The sequence below is a fragment of the Atractosteus spatula genome, chromosome 6 (genome assembly GCF_055471065.1).
Source record: "Atractosteus spatula isolate fAtrSpa1 chromosome 6, fAtrSpa1.hap1, whole genome shotgun sequence".
Lineage (NCBI taxonomy): Eukaryota > Metazoa > Chordata > Actinopteri > Semionotiformes > Lepisosteidae > Atractosteus > Atractosteus spatula.
The window spans coordinates 25,964,223-25,982,667 of record NC_142711.1 but is presented as its reverse complement, the minus strand read 5'-3'; the positions used below and the strand labels follow the sequence as shown (position 1 = coordinate 25,982,667).

At 38.5% G+C, this 18,445-nt stretch overlaps 2 protein-coding genes across 2 annotated transcripts; both read right to left on the bottom strand.

The window, feature by feature from the left end:
• Positions 1-7,960: 7,960 nt before the first annotated feature.
• LOC148832708 (elastase-1-like) lies at positions 7,961-11,353 on the bottom strand. The gene is made up of 8 exons (XM_088919023.1): positions 11,323-11,353; positions 11,010-11,119; positions 10,498-10,604; positions 10,175-10,303; positions 9,547-9,683; positions 8,938-9,083; positions 8,595-8,741; positions 7,961-8,038 (listed from the first exon to the last, which is right to left on the bottom strand). Exons 1-8 carry the CDS (start codon positions 11,351-11,353, stop codon positions 8,012-8,014), a joined length of 834 nt encoding a protein of 277 aa, XP_088775149.1. The 3' UTR covers positions 7,961-8,011.
• A 1,560-nt stretch (positions 11,354-12,913) lies between these two features.
• Positions 12,914-18,008, bottom strand: LOC148832707 (elastase-1-like). The gene is made up of 8 exons (XM_088919011.1): positions 17,975-18,008; positions 16,658-16,764; positions 16,179-16,288; positions 15,399-15,527; positions 14,596-14,732; positions 14,094-14,239; positions 13,729-13,878; positions 12,914-12,991 (listed from the first exon to the last, which is right to left on the bottom strand). Exons 1-8 carry the CDS (start codon positions 18,006-18,008, stop codon positions 12,974-12,976), a joined length of 831 nt encoding a protein of 276 aa, XP_088775137.1. The 3' UTR covers positions 12,914-12,973.
• Between the last annotated feature and the right edge of the window lie 437 nt (positions 18,009-18,445).

The following is an 18,445-nucleotide window of genomic DNA, read 5'->3' as shown; positions in this document are numbered from 1 at the left end:
GATTAAAAATGAGACAAAAATGGGTTTAAAAATATCTAGTTTAAATGTGGATTAACTAAAGAATATCTGGTATGATTTTAACTTCTGTTGAAAGAAATAAAGTTCTGTATCACTGGATTATTTGTAACTAATAACTCTCTTTATATCGAATGAAAAAATCTTAATCTTAGGGGGCAGGTGACAGAGGTCTCCTGACCCCAGAATGAAACAGTGGACATCTCCCCCCTTGAGCCCAGATCAGGTGACCTCAGCTGCATTCTGGGGTTAGATGACTTTTGTAGAAACCCTGGTTCAGTTAACCTCTGCAACTTTCCAGGGACAAGGAATGTCATGTACTGGGGTCAGTGGATCACTCTTGTGTCCTGGGGCTGAAATGACCTGTGCTGCATCCTGGAGTCAGGTGACACGTGTCGGGCACTGGGGTCTCTTAAGTTCTGTGACCGCTGCCCTTTCCCTGAGTCAAGTGAACTCTCCCACACCTGGGCTCATGTGACCTCTGTTGCATACTGGGGTCAGGTAACCTCCGTTGTGCACTTTGGTCTCATAATCTCTGCTACGTTTTGGAGTTAGGCTACATCTGCCGTATTTTGGGGTAAACCGCCTGGTCCTGGGGTCAGGTTACCCCTGCCACTTCCCCAGGGTCAAGTGACTTCTATCATGTCTGTCAGGTGAAGTCTACATTGTGTCTGGTTCAGTTAACTAGATCCTGTGAACAGCTGACCACTGTTGCGTCACACCATCAGGTGACCTCTCTGACTTCACAGGCTCAGCTAACCTCTTCCAGCTCCCAGTGTCAGGTGTTTTCTGGCACTTTCCAGGGGTCAGGTGACCCCTGCTCTGTCCTGAGTACTGCGAGTTATAACGTAAAACTGTTCCATTGGTTAATGCTATAGGACAGCCAGAAACTGCACCACCACTCAAATGGGAAAATCCTGTATCTTCTAATTCACTTAAGCTTAGTGTTTTCAACTCCTGATAAAAGTCTTTGAGCTCATCAGGTCAGTAAGCCTGAACTGTGATCTTTCAATTCATTCTTTTCAGAATATATAATAGCTGACTCTGGGATCATTTCACGAGTTAGCTGTGACTTACATTCCCTAAGTGTTGGCACACAACAGGCTCAGAGTCACCACATATAGGTTAGGATTTGTCAGCTATCTTTTCCCTGAAAGCCAAGCGCCACTAGAACATCCTGGGTGCTTACGGGCTCAAGGTAACAGTAGGGATGCATCTTTTTCACAATCTATGTTAAACCTTTGGCTATGTCACTGCAGATCCTGTAAGCATGTCAAAAAGTGAATAGCTCAAAGCATAGGTAAGTTGGAGGAGCCTGTCTTCACCTCTTCATTCTCCATCTGGTACAGGTGTCGTGGCTGTGAGCTCAAATGGCACAGCTGGTAATTCCAAATTGGATGGGTACAAATGGAACGGAAAGCACAAAACATTATTAAAATATATTAGGTGCCTGTTTATACAAATGACTCCATAAAGATTCAGCTGAAAGGTTTTGCTTACAATTAAGTACAGATTGCAATTTAGTCTTTTAGTCTTCATTATTTTTAAGCCGTGGTGGGGGACAGAATGAAGCTGAAATAGATGTACACAGAAATGTTCACGTTTTGGGAGAGTTTTGAGAGAAAGAGTGGGAGTAACCTAATTTCCACCAATTGTCAGCTCCCTTGGGTATACGAAATAGGCTTCAGATAGGTATTTCCAAATATTTCTCACCATTCTACCATAGCAGCCATTGGCTTATTAAAGGGGTTCCCAAGTCTTAAACCCTGTGGCCAGGTAGTCCTACCTGAAATCAAGTGGGATAATGTTAATAATTCCCTGCATTGGTATAATGCTTTTCATCCCAGAAGATCCCAGGAACTTCACAAACAGGATGTCACCTGCTTCAACCGCCAATGAAGTTATCTTTCCATGGGGATGATGCAGGGCAGCCATTACTTGCCAGCAGCCCCTTTTCATGATGTGCTGGGGATAGTATATAGATTCTTTATCGAGGTGCAATTAATAAAAGAAAAGCAGCCTTCCTTTTTACCTTGCAAATTTGTATCTGAAATAGGGATGGTCAGTGGTATTAAGATAAATTCTGTACTATTTCTAGAGCAGCTGTCTGTTCCCATGGCAACTGAGGCTTTCCAAAGCATTTTTAAATGCTAATGAATTAAAGCAAAGCAGTTAGCATGTCTCCTGGAAGAAGAGATCATAAAACTTGGATTGCTATTTCTGTTAATGCGGCACAGTTTCGAAACAATATATGATGTCTTTCAGTTACACACAGTACTACCATCATACATTATGTAAAGATGTACTGCTCTACTGAACTGTAAGACTATTTGACTTGATTTTTCATCTTTTAAAATAAGATCAATTTTACTTGTTTGTATCCATGGGAATAACAACAGGGATGAGAAAAATACATTCTGTTTGAATTGTGTCATCTAACTCAATACTAAAGCCAAACTGTAAAAATCTAGGACTTTCTCTGATTTTGTGTTCTGTGAAAAAAGAGCAGAATCTGAGATCAGGCATGGACTCAGATAATTACTTGTTATCACCTCTATACAATATATTAAATTGGGGAGATGCATAAAAGCACACATTTAAACAAAAACTGTGACCTTGCCCAAGCTGAATTAACAAGATTGAACAATTTTATATTCAAACTTATTTAGTATCAGGTTTCAATTCAATTCTTCAGGTGTTAACCAAAATACTGCAAACATGATACAGAATATTGACAAGCAAGAAAATTAGTAGGGGTTGTGACCCTGCCAATCTTTCGGCCAGTGCGGTCATTTCCTCAGCCAAACAAATTAAAGCCAAATTAGGAAGTACACTCTCCAGTTATATTAGTTGGCTTGTTTTGTCGTCATTAGGATTTGACCAATCTACTGAATAGCAAGGTGCAGTACTCACCTACAGTCCGGACCATTTTTGCCAATTTCTTTGAAATCATAGGGCGCTATCACTTGTAGACGTTTGTGGCCAAAGCAAACATCTTTACATAATTGAAGGTTTCAATTATATTAAACTTATTATTCTTCCTCTCTTTCAGAATTCAGTTCTAAAATTGTTTTCAGTTTTGGTTCGTAAACCATCCTGGCTGAGTGTAAAAACAGTGAGTCCAGTATACTCATTTATAAGAAGGTCTAATTTTCAGTACTTTCTTAGTATAGTATGCTCTACTTGTTTAAATATATTTTTTGGTGTATTACCTTAAAAAGATGACTGTACTCTGAGATTTTCTCATAATACTTTGTAATTTGTTCCCAGTACAAGTGCATATGCTGGGAACAACTTTAAATGCTTAAATTTCCATAAACAGGAAATTTTGCCTCTCCATTCTCTATATTAAGCAAATCTCACCTGTGATAGTGTATAAATCTTAACAGGACGATTACACCATATATCTGCAGGAAGCAAGAAGACAATCTTATCTTATCAACGCAGCTCTTGCTAATAGATTACACTATTTTAAATCTGCACCATATGTACTGCTATTCTCTCTCTCAGTCATGTATACTAAAACAAGATCTATGTGGATTTGCAAACTAAATTGATAACCATTAGCTTCTCAAATGATTACAATCCTAATGGCAGTTTTTTAAGATGCACAATGAAAGAAAGTTGCATTTTTGACAATGAAATCCTTTAGATTTATTAAGAAGTGCCTACATCTTAGTTTATTTTATACATAACAAATGTTTTTTATCAGTTATGATTTACACAGAAGTTTCCCTTGGTGTTAAGACATCTCCTTTTACAAAGATTTTAAATGTTGCAGTAAATTAAGTGGGGAAGTTTTTGGTGTTATATTCACCTGCTTTTGAATTTGACTTTGTCAACAGAGGTAATATCTTTGTTCACAGTAATGGAATGTTTAGTCTACAAATTGTTGACATGAACTTGGTTTAATAAAAAGTTTCTTAAAATCAGATTTTCCATATTTGTGAAGTTTTCACATTAAGGATTTCATATTCATTTCGCACTCAGTGTTTTGGTTTGTCACAGATGGATGTGCTTCATTCTTGGCGTTGTTAGTACTTTACCTTCATTGTGTTTCTCCAGTACTAGAGTTGTTTTCTTGCCTCTTCCGCCACAGCTGAAGTGCTTCTGTCCCACCTTTTACTCTCCTTTACTCCTTTCTTCCCCCTTTCCTCTGCATTTCTGGTCAAGTGTCCAACTCACAGCACCTATGGAACCAGCATATATCTGTTGTTTCATCTTACACCTCTCCCAAATCCTTTCTTTGGCCATCCCCACAGGAGCCCTCAGTTGTTGACCCCTACTCTAACCTGTAGGTGTGAGAGCACGAGCACGTGTCAGTTTGCACCAGATCCAGGCCACCAGGTTCACAGCACAAGCTGTACCTAGTGCTCATGCCTTGACAACTACAGCAACAAATTCTCTCTGCATTTACCACTGCCCTTGGCTGGTGTCCAACGGATGCGGTCCAGCCCTTGGCCCTTCCCTCTCCAAATGTTTCCAGCTGTATACATAGCTGATATTCCTTCTTCTTTTAGTGTTGCTACTAAAACACATGCTCATCCATCCCCCCTAGCAAACATAAGCAAGTGGTAGCTCTTTTCCTGGTTTCACGTCAGGCCACTTTCTCCGGGGGCACCGCTGCTTGTCGGTCGTGCTGCCTCTGCTAGCTGCTAGTGCTGCCACCTGTTCACTGACTTGTGTTCTGTCACCCACTTTGTACAGTATGTGCTCCTACTGTACTGTGTATCCAAATCAACTTGATCAAACAAGCTCAAGCCTGCATAGTACAGTTTTTCATTTGTTCTACGCTACACAGAAGTTCTGCTCAGTCCTGGTGAAACCGCAGGCAGACCAATTTGTTCAAAATCTCCTTTGGTGTTTTGGATATGGTTTTGGAGTGAGGAGACAGCAGTGATCTTTGAGGAGCACTGTCATTTCCTCACCCAACAGAGTTATAAACCTAAGCACTAAGCATGCTATACCTTTATATTTGTTGTCTCATTCTGCCATTATTACAGTTTGACAGATCAAGTGAGGGGAGCTTTTCAGTATTATTTTTTGCTTAAAACATTGATTCTGCAAGATACTAACCTTTGAAAAACATTCCTTGATAAACTGTTCTTCTTTCAGTTTTTAATTAAAAAAAACAATATAAATTTGCATAAAGTATCTCCTCCTTTTGAAGATACCATGTAAAATTCAGTACAAACCTGTGTTGCAAAGTAAACAACATACAACACTGACTAATGGCTGGAACAGAAAATTATGTATTATGGACTTAATAAGACAGTGTTTTATTACACTCTATTATTCTAGTAATTTATGGTAGCCCACTACAAACTATTCTACTTTCCAAACTAAATAATTGAAAAGAAATTTGAGTACACCGCCCCTGCGGTCTGAGTGTGAGAAACACAAACTAGAGTGGTGGTGACAAAACAGATAAGCATGGTTTCCATGGCAATACAACATGAACTTGAACTTTCCACAAAGCTCATAAGATGTTGTTAGAGAAGAAGTGAGTCATGAAGTTATGAATATTCCCTTTTGTAAAGAATGAAGAGCTTTAACCTAATTTCTTTCCTATGTCCCTTGTACTCATGGTGCTCATGTGGTCTTGGGAGGTAGGCTATGGTAGTATGTGTGCTTAGCATTACTGTTTTGGATGTTTATTCACTTTATAATATGTAAGAGTTGACAGTAACATATGGGACAGTAAGACAGGTAGTCTCCATTGATTTCAGTGTTTTCAAATATAAAGAAATGCCTGGTATCTTTTAATTTTACCTAATTAAGAATCTGTTTTCTAATGTATTTATTCATCAGTGTTTTTCTGAGAATAAGGAATAATCTTATTCAATCCATCTTTTTTCTAAAGCACTTTATCCAGTACAGCATTGAGGGAGAATACGGTTGGAGCAACATGAGCAAAGCAAGAGGCATCCTGGACAGGATGCCAGTCCATCACTAGGCACACACAAACATAATCATGCACACACTCACACCAGGGCCAGTTTTACAGAAGACAATCAACCTACCAGCATGCCTTTGGACTGTAGGAGGAAACCCACACAAACACAAGGAGAACATACAAATTCCACACAGATAGCACCCCCAGAATTGAACCCAGGCCCCATTTCTGTGAGGCAACAATGCTAACCACTTGTCACGGTCGTCTCCCTCCTCTAGAGGGCGCTCCTACAGTTTTCATATTGTTTCTACTTTATTACATACACCTGTTCATTGTTTCCTGATTATTATTTAAACCCGGTGCTCAAGGCGCTCAGGACTCTATATTGGAAGATGGATGCCTGGAAGGCCGCCTACCAGCGGGTCCAGGAGAGACCAGACGGCATAGGCTTCACCACTGAGTCCAGCTGAGTCCAGGCCTCGGAGTTTCTGGCCTCGTAATGGCTTGTTTTTAATCTCCTGTTCCTGTCCCTGTCCCTGGTTTTAACCTTGCTCTTTGGATGGATCTCCCAGTACCCGGACCCTGGACTGCGCCCTAGTTTCCCACTTTGGACTTCCCCTTTTGGACTCGTTCGCCTGCACTCCCCCCTTGCGCCCAGATCACCGTCGGCACCGCCCCCTGTTCGTCATCCCGTTTATTCCTCACTGTGTTTTCCCTAATGTCCTTCTCCAGTCTCTTCTGGATTATACCATCTGCATAGTGTCCTAAACTACACACTACACGGTTGTCAGGACTGGCTCCCGTTACACCATGCCTCCAATAGTCTTACTTTTCTGGATAATTTCCATCAGTTCTGTTTAATACATCGTCCTATCACAAAGACAGTCTTGCATTTATAATCTTACAGAATCCATTTTCTGTAGCATCTTGTTTCAGGATTTCTGATGCTTCTAACATTGTATCCTAGACTAATATTGAAACCAATTTTTCTTATGTCTTTAAAGGGGTTAATGTTGTAAGTGATGCTCAGTAAGTTCTGATCTGTGGGGTTTCTATCCGTAAATAATAGCGTATCTTAGTTGTTAAATACTTAATGTGGACATATTCAGAGACGGGTGCTAACTGTGGAAAGATGGAAAAAATAGGTATAAACCAAATTAGACTTTGACTCATCTGCCTAACTGTAAACCTAGTATTTGATGACGGGTTTTGCAAGGGGCTGTTTCCAAAAAGTAACCCTAAATTGAGTGTTTAATTTGCAGTTAGTCGGTGAATGAAAGTTTCAGTTTAGACTGGGCTGTGGTATTTTTCATATATTTTTTCCTGTAGTTTTCCAATAATGAACATCCTAAACCATGATCTAATTGTACCTGTCCATTTCAGTATATTATACATTTTGAGACTGATAATTACATCAGTCTATTTATGTATTTTGCCCGTAATCTTGCCCATAATCTTTTCAACAGCTGTAATATTTTTCAAAGACAACAACTGTGGAAAAAAATATTCTCATTGAGATTCATTCTTGAACTGATGAAGAACACTGTATATGTTATATAAATATGATTATTCGAATACCAAAAACCATTCAGCCTGAAAAACCCTCCCTCAAGCTAACTAAACCAGAGACAAGGCTACATCTGCCAAAAAGTTGTGCATTATATGTGGAAAAGTCTCCCTCTAGTGGTATTATTAGAGATGTATATGAGGAATATTAAAATCAGAAAAATTCGAATGTTTTGTAAAATAAAGAGTTTCAACGTAAAAATCAGATTGGAAAACTTTCTTTTACGGAATAATATCTCATAAAAACGTGCTGTTTTTAACGAACTACGTGTTGATACTTAAATATCGTAATTACACGACATTTGCACAAACTAAAGGCTTGAATTTTAGAATGCAAAGATTAACGTTGTCTCTTTCAAAATTCAACCGTATGATTCTGGTTTTGCTAATGGAAAATAAGTTTCGACAATGCATTTAGCAATACATATAACATAATTTCCTCACAGATATTCTGTATTAATTAGATTGACGATTACACAGGAGTTTAATGAAGAATGTTTATTGTTTTTTTATTCAACTTCAGTCCCAAAACAGTTAGGCGCCTCCATTCATTTCCATTGTCTGTAAATAGAAAAACAAAATCCTGGTAAGTGTAAAAGATTAGGCATAAATGACATACAGCATGTTATATTTGAGTCACTAGACCCAGTTTAGCAGTTTTCATGATAGACTGTAACATAACGTAATGAGAACGCTAACATTACGTTACGTTACCATTACGTTTGTTTGTTTTGCATGACTTTCTACATTAGTGAATGATCAAATACGGTATAATCTTTATTTTCATGGCTTGAATATATTTCTAATAACTATTGAGTGCTCACAAAAATTGATGCACTTTAACTTAGGGCATGTCTACCTTACAATAAAACGTAAATGACAAAGGGGCTATGTCGCAATAAATGTAGCAAGAAAGCAAAAACTGGAGCAAACACACAGAACAATTAAGAGTGAAAAACACAATAGGATATCGTGGTAAAAAGATCTTGATACAATAAAAATAAATAACTAAAACATTGCACATTTCCAAAATCATTTTCTCAGATTATTGACAAAAGTTAAATGAATAATATGCTACTGTTACTGAAATGCAATGAAAACACCACACCAGACTCACATTTTGGATCCATTCGATGTAATCGGAAACTCTGCTGAAGACTGTCGGTTTCTTGTAGAGATTACAGATATAAGGCCCAAAACTCACAATACCGTGAACCTGCCAGACTCCGTTCACCTGACAATTCAGCGGTCCCCCAGAGTCGCCCTGGGTGAGAAAAGTCGCAGTTCATCTTTCGTGGTTATAAAGTCGGATGTGCATTAAATTCCTAACACAAATAAGGAGCACCTTAAATAGTGTCCTTTATTCCTAATTTAATTTTACATCGTAAATGCACGCTTGAAAGAACGAGTTTTCAAGACATTTAGAAACTAGGCTATTGTGAAAGTCTGCGCCTCCTTACTTGGCATCCAGCCAGATTTCCATCTCCTCCTGCACAGATCATGTTATTCTTTGCGTAGTAATCCCAGTATTCCCGGGTAGCACACGTGGGGATGTCAACGACTGGGAGAAGAGCCTGGAGCAAAACGGGAGAAGGACTTCCTCTGTCTGTGTAACATACAGAAGCAAGGGGATGACTGAGATCTTGCTTGTGACAGAAAATTTACAGCTCACTCAGTTTGTGTTAGTTTTTTTTTAGGATTGGAGTGTTAAGGGCGCAATACCTTACAGTTTTAAAAACTATAAAAACTATACTTTTTTAATTATAAATTGTATGGAGCAGGGCTGTATCATTCAGCTGGTCTGAAGCTGGAGTGTCACTTGCAGTGTGACTGCTGAGGACTTTGACTATATGTTTGCACGAGACTCTTAAGTAGTTTTTTAGAAACACCTCCAAAACTGTGATGCCCTCTTCACATACTATTCTCGCAATTTCCTTTATGACATTATCGATGATATTTGCTTTCAGTATTTAGGGATGTTAAAGCTAGAATTTGTAACAATATTTAGGATTGTGACATGCACGTTTGAAATGACAGATGGAGCAGTAATGCTGGTTTAATGGAGGCACCTTCAGTCAGGCCCCAGCCTGTGATATAGCAGGGGTATCCACTGGGGAGGATTGCTCCAGCAGGAGGCAGAGTTGCAGTCTTTACATAGGCACTGACATAGGCAGGTACAGCCAAGTGAAGCAGGGCGATGTCATACCTATATGAAAAACAAAACAAGGAAACAGGAGTACTGCCAGCTGTGCCCACTTTAGATTACATTGTAATGGCCCATTTTGTATGTGGTAAGGCAATATAACTGCTTGAGATGGAAATAAAATTTAGAATGGATGGCTATTGCAGGTTATCCAACCATCCATTTTCTAATCACTTTATCCATTTGAGGGTCACAGGGAACCTCTGATGATGATGATGATCATATGTGGAAAAATCAAACTTGCAAAAAATGCAGTGATAGAGACACAATAAAAAAAATACCTTTGAGTATATTATTATAATGGCATTTTTTATTTAGAATTGATGTTTTATAATCATATAATTCTAGAAGAATTATGTAAAATAATTTCTGTGATACATTTCATAAAATGCATAAAGTTAAAATTGACTTAGATTTCATATTCACAAATACAATACCTGAAATGTGATTACATTTTCAATGGTATGAAACCTGCATTATTCATTAACACCTACCCTCTAGCTAGAGAGCCATCCCATTTCTCATGTATGATGATTTGATCAACATCTCTGTAATACTCAGTCCCTTCCTCCACATAGAGATTGTGCTCTCCCAGAGCTACTCTGTAGATGGACCCGTCATCACTGGAAAACAGAGCCACATTAATACAGATAGAGGAGAATCATGTCACAAGCTTCTCAGTCGTACCGGACATGAAGGAATATTGTAAGAGGTCCTTTTGTCTTTGACAGTGAACTAGTACCACGGTAGAGTACAGCAGTGTAGTTGGGCTAAGTGTCCACTCCACTTCATCAATGCAATGCTTGTTTAAACTTACAAATCCACACAGTGTGCCGCTGTCATGACCCAGCGGAGAGTGATCAGGGTGCCTCCACATGTAACACCCCAGCCTCCTGCATTGGGGTAGGTGTACTGCAGGGAGATCTGGAAAGGAAACAATAAAATGTCCGATTGTGGCACATCTTTCCAAAAAACGTTAGAGTGAGGAAATGAGAATCCTGTAAGAACAGCTTTAATGTTTGCATGGCATTTAGCCTTTCTATTCTGTATTATTTCCTTTTTTTTTGAAGGAGGAAATTTCCCTTGTATGTTTATTTGGACTGCTTTGGCATGACCTTCGCGTAAGTTACACCATGACATGTTTAGGTGCATAAAAATGATATGTGCTATGAATATGGTCCCTAAAGATGGTATCCACAGATGCAAAAATCTGCTGCTATGAAGGAGGATAGGTAAGGATTATCTTACCAGTAATCAACAGGGAATAAAATAGTAAGCAACTGTATGAAAGTATTGCAGCATTCCCCAAAATGCAATGATTAAAATTACCTGCCAAGGCCAGCTGTTAGGTCTGGCTACATCACCTCCAACGACTCTCTCTGTTTTTGGCTTGTTGATGATAGTAAAGTCATTATGAGGTGGATCTGCACCTACAGAACCTGGAGGAGATTACAGAGTCATTATATTTAGAAAAGTCTCTATGAATTGCTCCGTGTGAGCGCTACAATCTTTACCTATATAAAATGAAGTCTGCTCTTCAACCAGACTTCATTTTATATAGACATGGACATGGACATACACAATCAATTGTGATGTTTTACAAATCTTTCTGATGTCATAAAGAGTTCTTCAGGTGACTTACCGAGAAGTAGCAGAGGCAGAAGGCACCACATTTTTTGATCTTTGAGTGTAACATTTCGCTTGTGGTTTCCATTATATAGTTAGTGATTTGTGGCGATGTGCCATGAGACTGACTTCAGCGTGAACATAACCTTGACCGGAGTTCTTGTCATGAAAGAGCAGTCTTTAAATATCTCAAGATAAACAAAATGTGATATGTATATACAGCAAATAACACTCAATCGGAGAATGACTTCCAGTGTTCTGAAAGGAACTTCAGTGGTGTGTCACTAGTGTTTCAGTTTCTTCTTCAGTCTTTACTGTTGGCTGTGATCCATTGAATGAGTGAAGCCAGTGAAAAAGCATAAACTCATGATAGCGCAGAGCAGCACACTGTTGGAAATGACATTTAAACCCCTGTTTTTTCTACTCTTCACAACATACTTACAGGAACACCCCATTCTTACACTTACAAACTATCACGGAACCATTCCTCGCGCAGTTATTTGTCCTCACCTCTTTCACTGCAACACTTGAATTCCCACAAGATTAACAAATGAAACCTGTTAGGACTAGATTATTTATGTGTTTTCTTATGTTATGCACTCATTTCATTTTAATAAACCCCTCACAGCTTCATTTCTTGGAAGTATGATCACCTTGACCACATGCAGGCACAACTAAAAGCAATATCAAGAAAAAAAATGTATTACACGTTTGTAGTTTTTCAAGGAAAAGAAAATCAATACCATGTACCGTAGTCCCACTTCACTTCCACTGAATTTTGTTAAATTAAAAGTGGAAAAAACACAGTTCTGGGAACATTTCTATATCTCTATATCACTCCTTGCTGCTCAAAGTACTATCACTACCTGTGTTTCAATCAGTCTTTTATTTGCTATAGTGCACTTCACAAGAGTTTGGCAAAGATTTCTTTACAGATCTGTATTGTATTTAACAATAAAACCACAACTAAACTTGTGAATATGAAGGAGAGGAAAACATCCAGAGGAGTTTCAGCACATCTTCAGCTGTGACTGCAGGTAATGATGTTTTTAGAGCAGTTCATACTTCCATTTTTTAGTAATTTGTTGATCTATATGTGATGTAACACAAACTACAAGTAAAAACAATGTACTTGATGTAATATTACAGTACAAATACCATAATTTTGGGACAAAAACACTGCAGGTAAGCATTTTATTGTATTCCTTAGGATGGCAGCAGTTAAATATTAGTCTTTAATGTTAATGTAGCATATTTATTTTCTGGTTTTATGAGAGATAACAAAGAAAGGTACACTTTTCTCACAGGATTTTCCTATTTAAACCCCAGAGTAATTTTCTTTTCTTATTATATTTAATTTAATTTTCTTGTTCAAAGAAATGCAAAATACCTTCAGTGCGGGCAGTGTTAAGGGCTTCATGTACCAGTTGATAAGTAACATTCCCAAAAGAATTTCAGATTTTGTTTCATACCACTTTTTAATTGATATGTTTATCTTTTGGTTGTGAATTACCCTACCCTGAGCCATGCCTTTCATCTAACACTATATTTGCAAAGAACAGAAACATAAAAAGGCAACAAAACACATTAATCTCAAATGAGTTTTTTTTATAATTAATGACATTTAATGATTTTTTTTCATAACGAAGGACGGCTTCTCTTCTTTTCTAAGTGTATCTAATGATCTGCAAATGAGAAAAAATAGATTAAAATGATTGCCAAGATTTTACATGTAAATTGCAAGCTCTCTAGCCCAGTAAAAAATTAAATAAATGAATTATCTTTAACTTTTTGTGACTTTAAAAGCCCCTTTTTTTCGGAGAGTGGCACAGGCCTATAACCGTTTTTCCTTCACATTGACCTTTAGTTATAAAGTATTATATCATGGATAGTATAAACATTATGCTAAGAAAATGTGCACTTCCGTGTACAACGACACTGTGTAGCGAAGCTGTGGTTGAAGCACGGGTGAGTCATCAAGGGGTGGAGTCATTGTATTCAGGAAAGCCACATTCTTCAGATTCTCACAAGGAAATCACAGAATTGGCTGCACCTGGTGAATTCCACTCCTTATAAAAGCGGTTCCTGAGATAGTGAAGGTTGCCTTTTTCACAGAGCCCTCAAGATTATGAAGCAGTGAGCATAGCGGGATTAGGTTATGATAGCAGCCTCGGTCGATTTCCAGGTCGGAATGCTGGTAAGTAAGAAGAGGCTAAATGAGCGCACCTGGCCTACCGGAATTGATTGAGAGAGGTAATTGCCACTGTGATCTGGGTTGAGACTGTTAGCAGTTATGGAAAGATAAGGTTACGGTTCATGTGGAAACCCCCGGCCATGCTACCCAATAAAACTTCCACACACGGCAAGGAATTTGTATTAAAAAAAAATGATGAGCATTGTGTTTCAGTGAATCAACACTTACACTGGAGATCCATCCAAGGTATGAGGAAACGCGAGTGAAGACGGTGGGCTTCTTGTAGGCGTTGCACATCCCAGAGGGTCCATAACTAACGACGCCATGAACCTGCCAGTACCCGTTCATGTAGCAGTTCAGGGGCCCACCTGAATCACCCTGTACCAGGGGGGTGAAAATCAGACCACTGTCACCTTCTCATGAATCTGACCCACTAGAGACAAGTCTAATATTTTCAAGGGGGATGTAGGTTTTAGAGTACATGATGGTAACTGGTTTTAAAAATATGGAGGTTGTGGCCAGCAAGCACAGAGATGAAGAACTGAAAATACTGGGCTCGGCACATTAAACATGGAAAGCTAGGTTGGGTCTACCTGGCAGCCAGCAATATTTCCATCTCCTCCTGCACACAGCATGGTTTCCTTAGCTAGGCTACCCCACCAGTCGCTCCTGGAGCAGATGGAGTGCTCCACAATGGGGAGAGGGGCTTCCTGCAGAATAGCAGGGGAGCTGCCTCCAGCTGAGAGGGAGAAACAGAATCTGAGACAATGAAACGTGCAAAACTAGCAAAAAGGCTGTGCGGCCTGAGCTGAAGGTCTCATCTTGGTGATTTTCAAAATCCTAAAAGTTCTTAATGCCGAGATTCATGCAGGACGGCAGAGATGAAATGTCTTCATGTTACACCACTTCGTTTTTGGAAAGTGTTGATTAAGAAGGGATGTTCTTGCAATGAATCTAGGATTTCAATGGTTTTTGAAGGTTCTTTGGTTCTTCTTAAGCAACAATGCAAAGACAATCTTGGACAATTTGTTTCAATTCATAGTGTGGGGTAAGATTAGGCAATTGGATAGACTCCTTGTTTTTTTTTAAACTTACACTGAGTCAGACCCCATCCGGTGATGTAGCAAGTATACCCATTCGGAAGGAACTGCTCATACTCTGGTAGCTGAGCAATTTCAATAAAACCATTATCATAGATAGGAGAAGCAAGCTTCAGTAGGGCGATATCATTTCTGAAAAATAATATAATACAGTATATTATAATCCTAATGATAACCTTGCACATAAAATCTTAGATGAACCCTCCCATCCTCTCTTTTTAGAATAGGCTCTCCTACCCTCTGATCAGAGGCACCAGATCCTCTGTATAAAAACTGAGAGAGACATTTTCTTCATTTATACCTAAAATATAGTTTTTGAACAGTGAAAATAATTGTTTGGAGGAAGTTATCTTATTATTATTGTTGTTTTTAAAGTCTATACAGGCTGATTATTTGTTTTTTAATCTTGTGGTGCTGGAAGAGTTCTGCTTGTTGAATGTTGGTGTTATACTGTGGTTGTATTGTATTGTATTACTGTGGTATATGTTATTTGTGCATGAGCTCTTGATGCGCAAGACAAATTCCGTTAAGGGCAATAAAGCTTATTTGAATTCAACAATAAGACTTTAGTGTAATACTATGAAACTTTCAAAATCCAGACACTAGACAACATAGATTTCCGTTGCCATTTTCTTTTTAATTTCATAATTTTGTTTTTCCATTTTTAAGCCGTTTAATCATTTTAAAAACTACAACATAGTTTTTGATCGGCAATACAGCCTTAGTGAAAAAAAACCCTTGCACCCGGATGGTCACGATGATATAAGAGCAGAGTTGGAAGTTGGTCACAGCCCTTACCCATTGCCAAGATCCCCAGTCCACTGGGGGTGCAGAAAAATCCTTTCCACAGGAAGGACAATCTCTGTGCCTTCTTGTATGTAAAGGTTGTATTCTCCCAGAACAACCCGGAAGTTTGTGCTTTGAGGGCTGTAAAAAGAAAGGAAAAATCAAAGGTATGACGCCTAATGAACTTACTGTTCGTAACTCTTTGAGTTGTCCCTTACGCAATACACTTTCTAAACTGTACACAATTTGTAGTGAAGTACACAGTGTTTGAAGGGACGTTTCAAGTATTGTGTGCGGGACATTTTCTGGGCTCAAAAGATCTCCGGTCTTTACAGAATCTACCCAACATGAAACTGCCTAGGAATATTAGGATTTGCCTGAAGATGCTAAAAATCACACACATCCTAAAAGTCACGTATGCAGTATGTAAATATATTTAAGAGACATGGCTAAGCCTTCAATCATCATAGTGTCAAAACTGTTGAGGAAAGGAACATTAGCTCTGCACACACAGAGTTTGACCAAGATAGTCATAAACAATTTAATTTCATTCTCATTTTTCCAGTATGCTGGATTGGCTGCTACACCATCTCAGATGCATCATGATGACACGAACATCAAGACGACTTAACAGACAATTTTTTCATAGCTCACAAATCCAGGAATATTAACAGATGACCAGCAATGATCAGGAGTGTTCTAAAAACACCAAGCAGATCAATGTTTTCATTAGTCTGTGTTAATAAGCAACATAGGTTCTGAGGAATGTAAAACTAAATGTTGTGTTCTTACCTGAGAATGCAGTGACCAGCGGTCATGACAAAATTGATAGAAATTAGTGTGCCTCCACAGATGTGATAGAAGCTAGTCTCATCGTATGGTTCACCATATTGCAAAGAGACCTGTGCAAAAAACAATGTACAGAAGACAGGAGAAGATAGTATACACGAGAACGACATAATCTCTCATCATTAGAATTGATAAATAATTCATTTAAAATAATGAGGTATAAATCAACTTTTATATATAAAATACTTTATATACTCCAATCCAAAAAGCAACGTGATTACAATGTTTATGAGTTATTGTACAGGGTAATCTGGTTGTGACTGTCTTTATGTACAGTGTGTACAGAGGAGCCCCTTTCAGAAGGATCCTAGTTGAAAGACTTATGAGGAGGAGAATTCGGGGAAAGTTTTTCTGAGTTTTTAAATAGCATTTGTAAGACAAAACATCTCATCCTATCCTGTTGCATTCCAGAATGACCTCACCTGCCATCTCCAGTAGTTTGGGGGAGCATCTGTTCCTCCCACCACCCGTTCTGTCCCCTGGCGGGATACAGCATCGCTTAAGGGGGAATGGTTCCCATATATTACCCCTTATGGAACACAACAGCCCCCACCCAACAGTGGAGAGTTAACCAATGTGTCATTAAAACATTACATTCCAATTATCCACCCATCCGTTTTCTAGCCATTTCATCTGATTCAGGGTCGCAGGGAAGCCTATCCCAGCAAGCAAAGGCCACAAGGCAGGATACACCATGGACAGGACGCCAGTCAATCACAGGGCACACACAGACAAACAGTCACACCAGAGCCAGTTTTTCCAGAAGCCAATTATCCTGCCAGTATGGCTTTGTACTGTGGGAGGAAACCAGAGGAAGAAACCCATGCAAACACAGGGAGAATATACAAACTCCATACACCCCAGAGACAGAACTCAGGGCCCCAGCACCGTGAAGCAGAAATGCTGACGACTGAAAAATGTTTGAATACAAGCATTCACGGTTTGCCTGATAGTCAAGACTGTTTTTACAGTACATGGCAGATGCAGATGATAGAGGTAGGCTGGTACTTTCACAGTATGCAACCTTTACGAACTACAAGCAGTAACTTGTAGGAGCTGAAGGCTCTTACCTGCTGCATAACACTAAATCCAGTTTCTATTTTTTCACATAACTACCTGCTAGTAGGTTTTTTAATATGCATCCATGGTGTTGTGAACGGAGAGTCACATTGATAGTAGTTGCAGTCACTCAAATTGCCACTTCATTACACTTTCAAATGAAAGGGTGAACAGAGTTGGCTGTACACAGCATTGTAAATCTGGCACAAATCTTTTAATATGTATGACTGAGAAGGAGTTTATCCCTTGCTGCTAAAAATACAAATCTCAAGAGTATTATATTCACTTCCTGTTCAATCTGGCCTCCATGCTCTTAGTTAGAGCTGCTTTCTTAACAGATGTCCTTAGGATTTCATATTTTTGTTGCAGGTTATGAGATATGATGTATTTTGATTGTTAAGAAATAAATGATTAGTATTATATTATTCATATAATAGCAGCTAGCAAATCAAATAACAATCAATTAGCAAAAAAAAAAACTGCTTTTGCCGCATCCCTCAAATGAAAATCTTAATTCTCTTATTCTTGGGAGTTTTAATTATGATATTGAAAGATGTTGCAGTTACGTTATGTTAAATGAGAAATATTTTTTCTCATGGTTTAACCCAATTTGCATCTTGAATAGCAAAAAGAAAACAAAGCAAAATAGAGGGCTAACATTTCTATAGCATTATAGTTACCAAGGCAGGACAATAATACCAAGAGCCGCATCATCTTCATTCAGAAATGTAGGACTTCATAGCATAACAGTTCAATATATATATGTTTCCTGGATTGGAAAGTAGGATTTACTCCAGTGGAAACTGACTTTATCTGCCTTTGTCTTTATCATATATTTACAAAACCTGGCAGTTTTTTTTAGATTATCTAAGGACATTTTTAAACAGTTTATTTTGACCACTTGACACAAAATAATTTATATTCTTGAATGATTCACGTTTTATTCCTTTGAAAGTTGAAATACTGTAGTTGCAACTGGTTAATATAGCTTTATACATGGTGTGCATTTTAGTGAAAAATAGGTCTTTAGAGGCTTATTTGTGAACATGCATAGTAGATTTATTATGCAGTTAGTAAAAGCTGATGTTATTTATATCAAATATATATGGAAATGAATTGCTTTTCTCCAGTACGTCTGTCCTTGCACATAT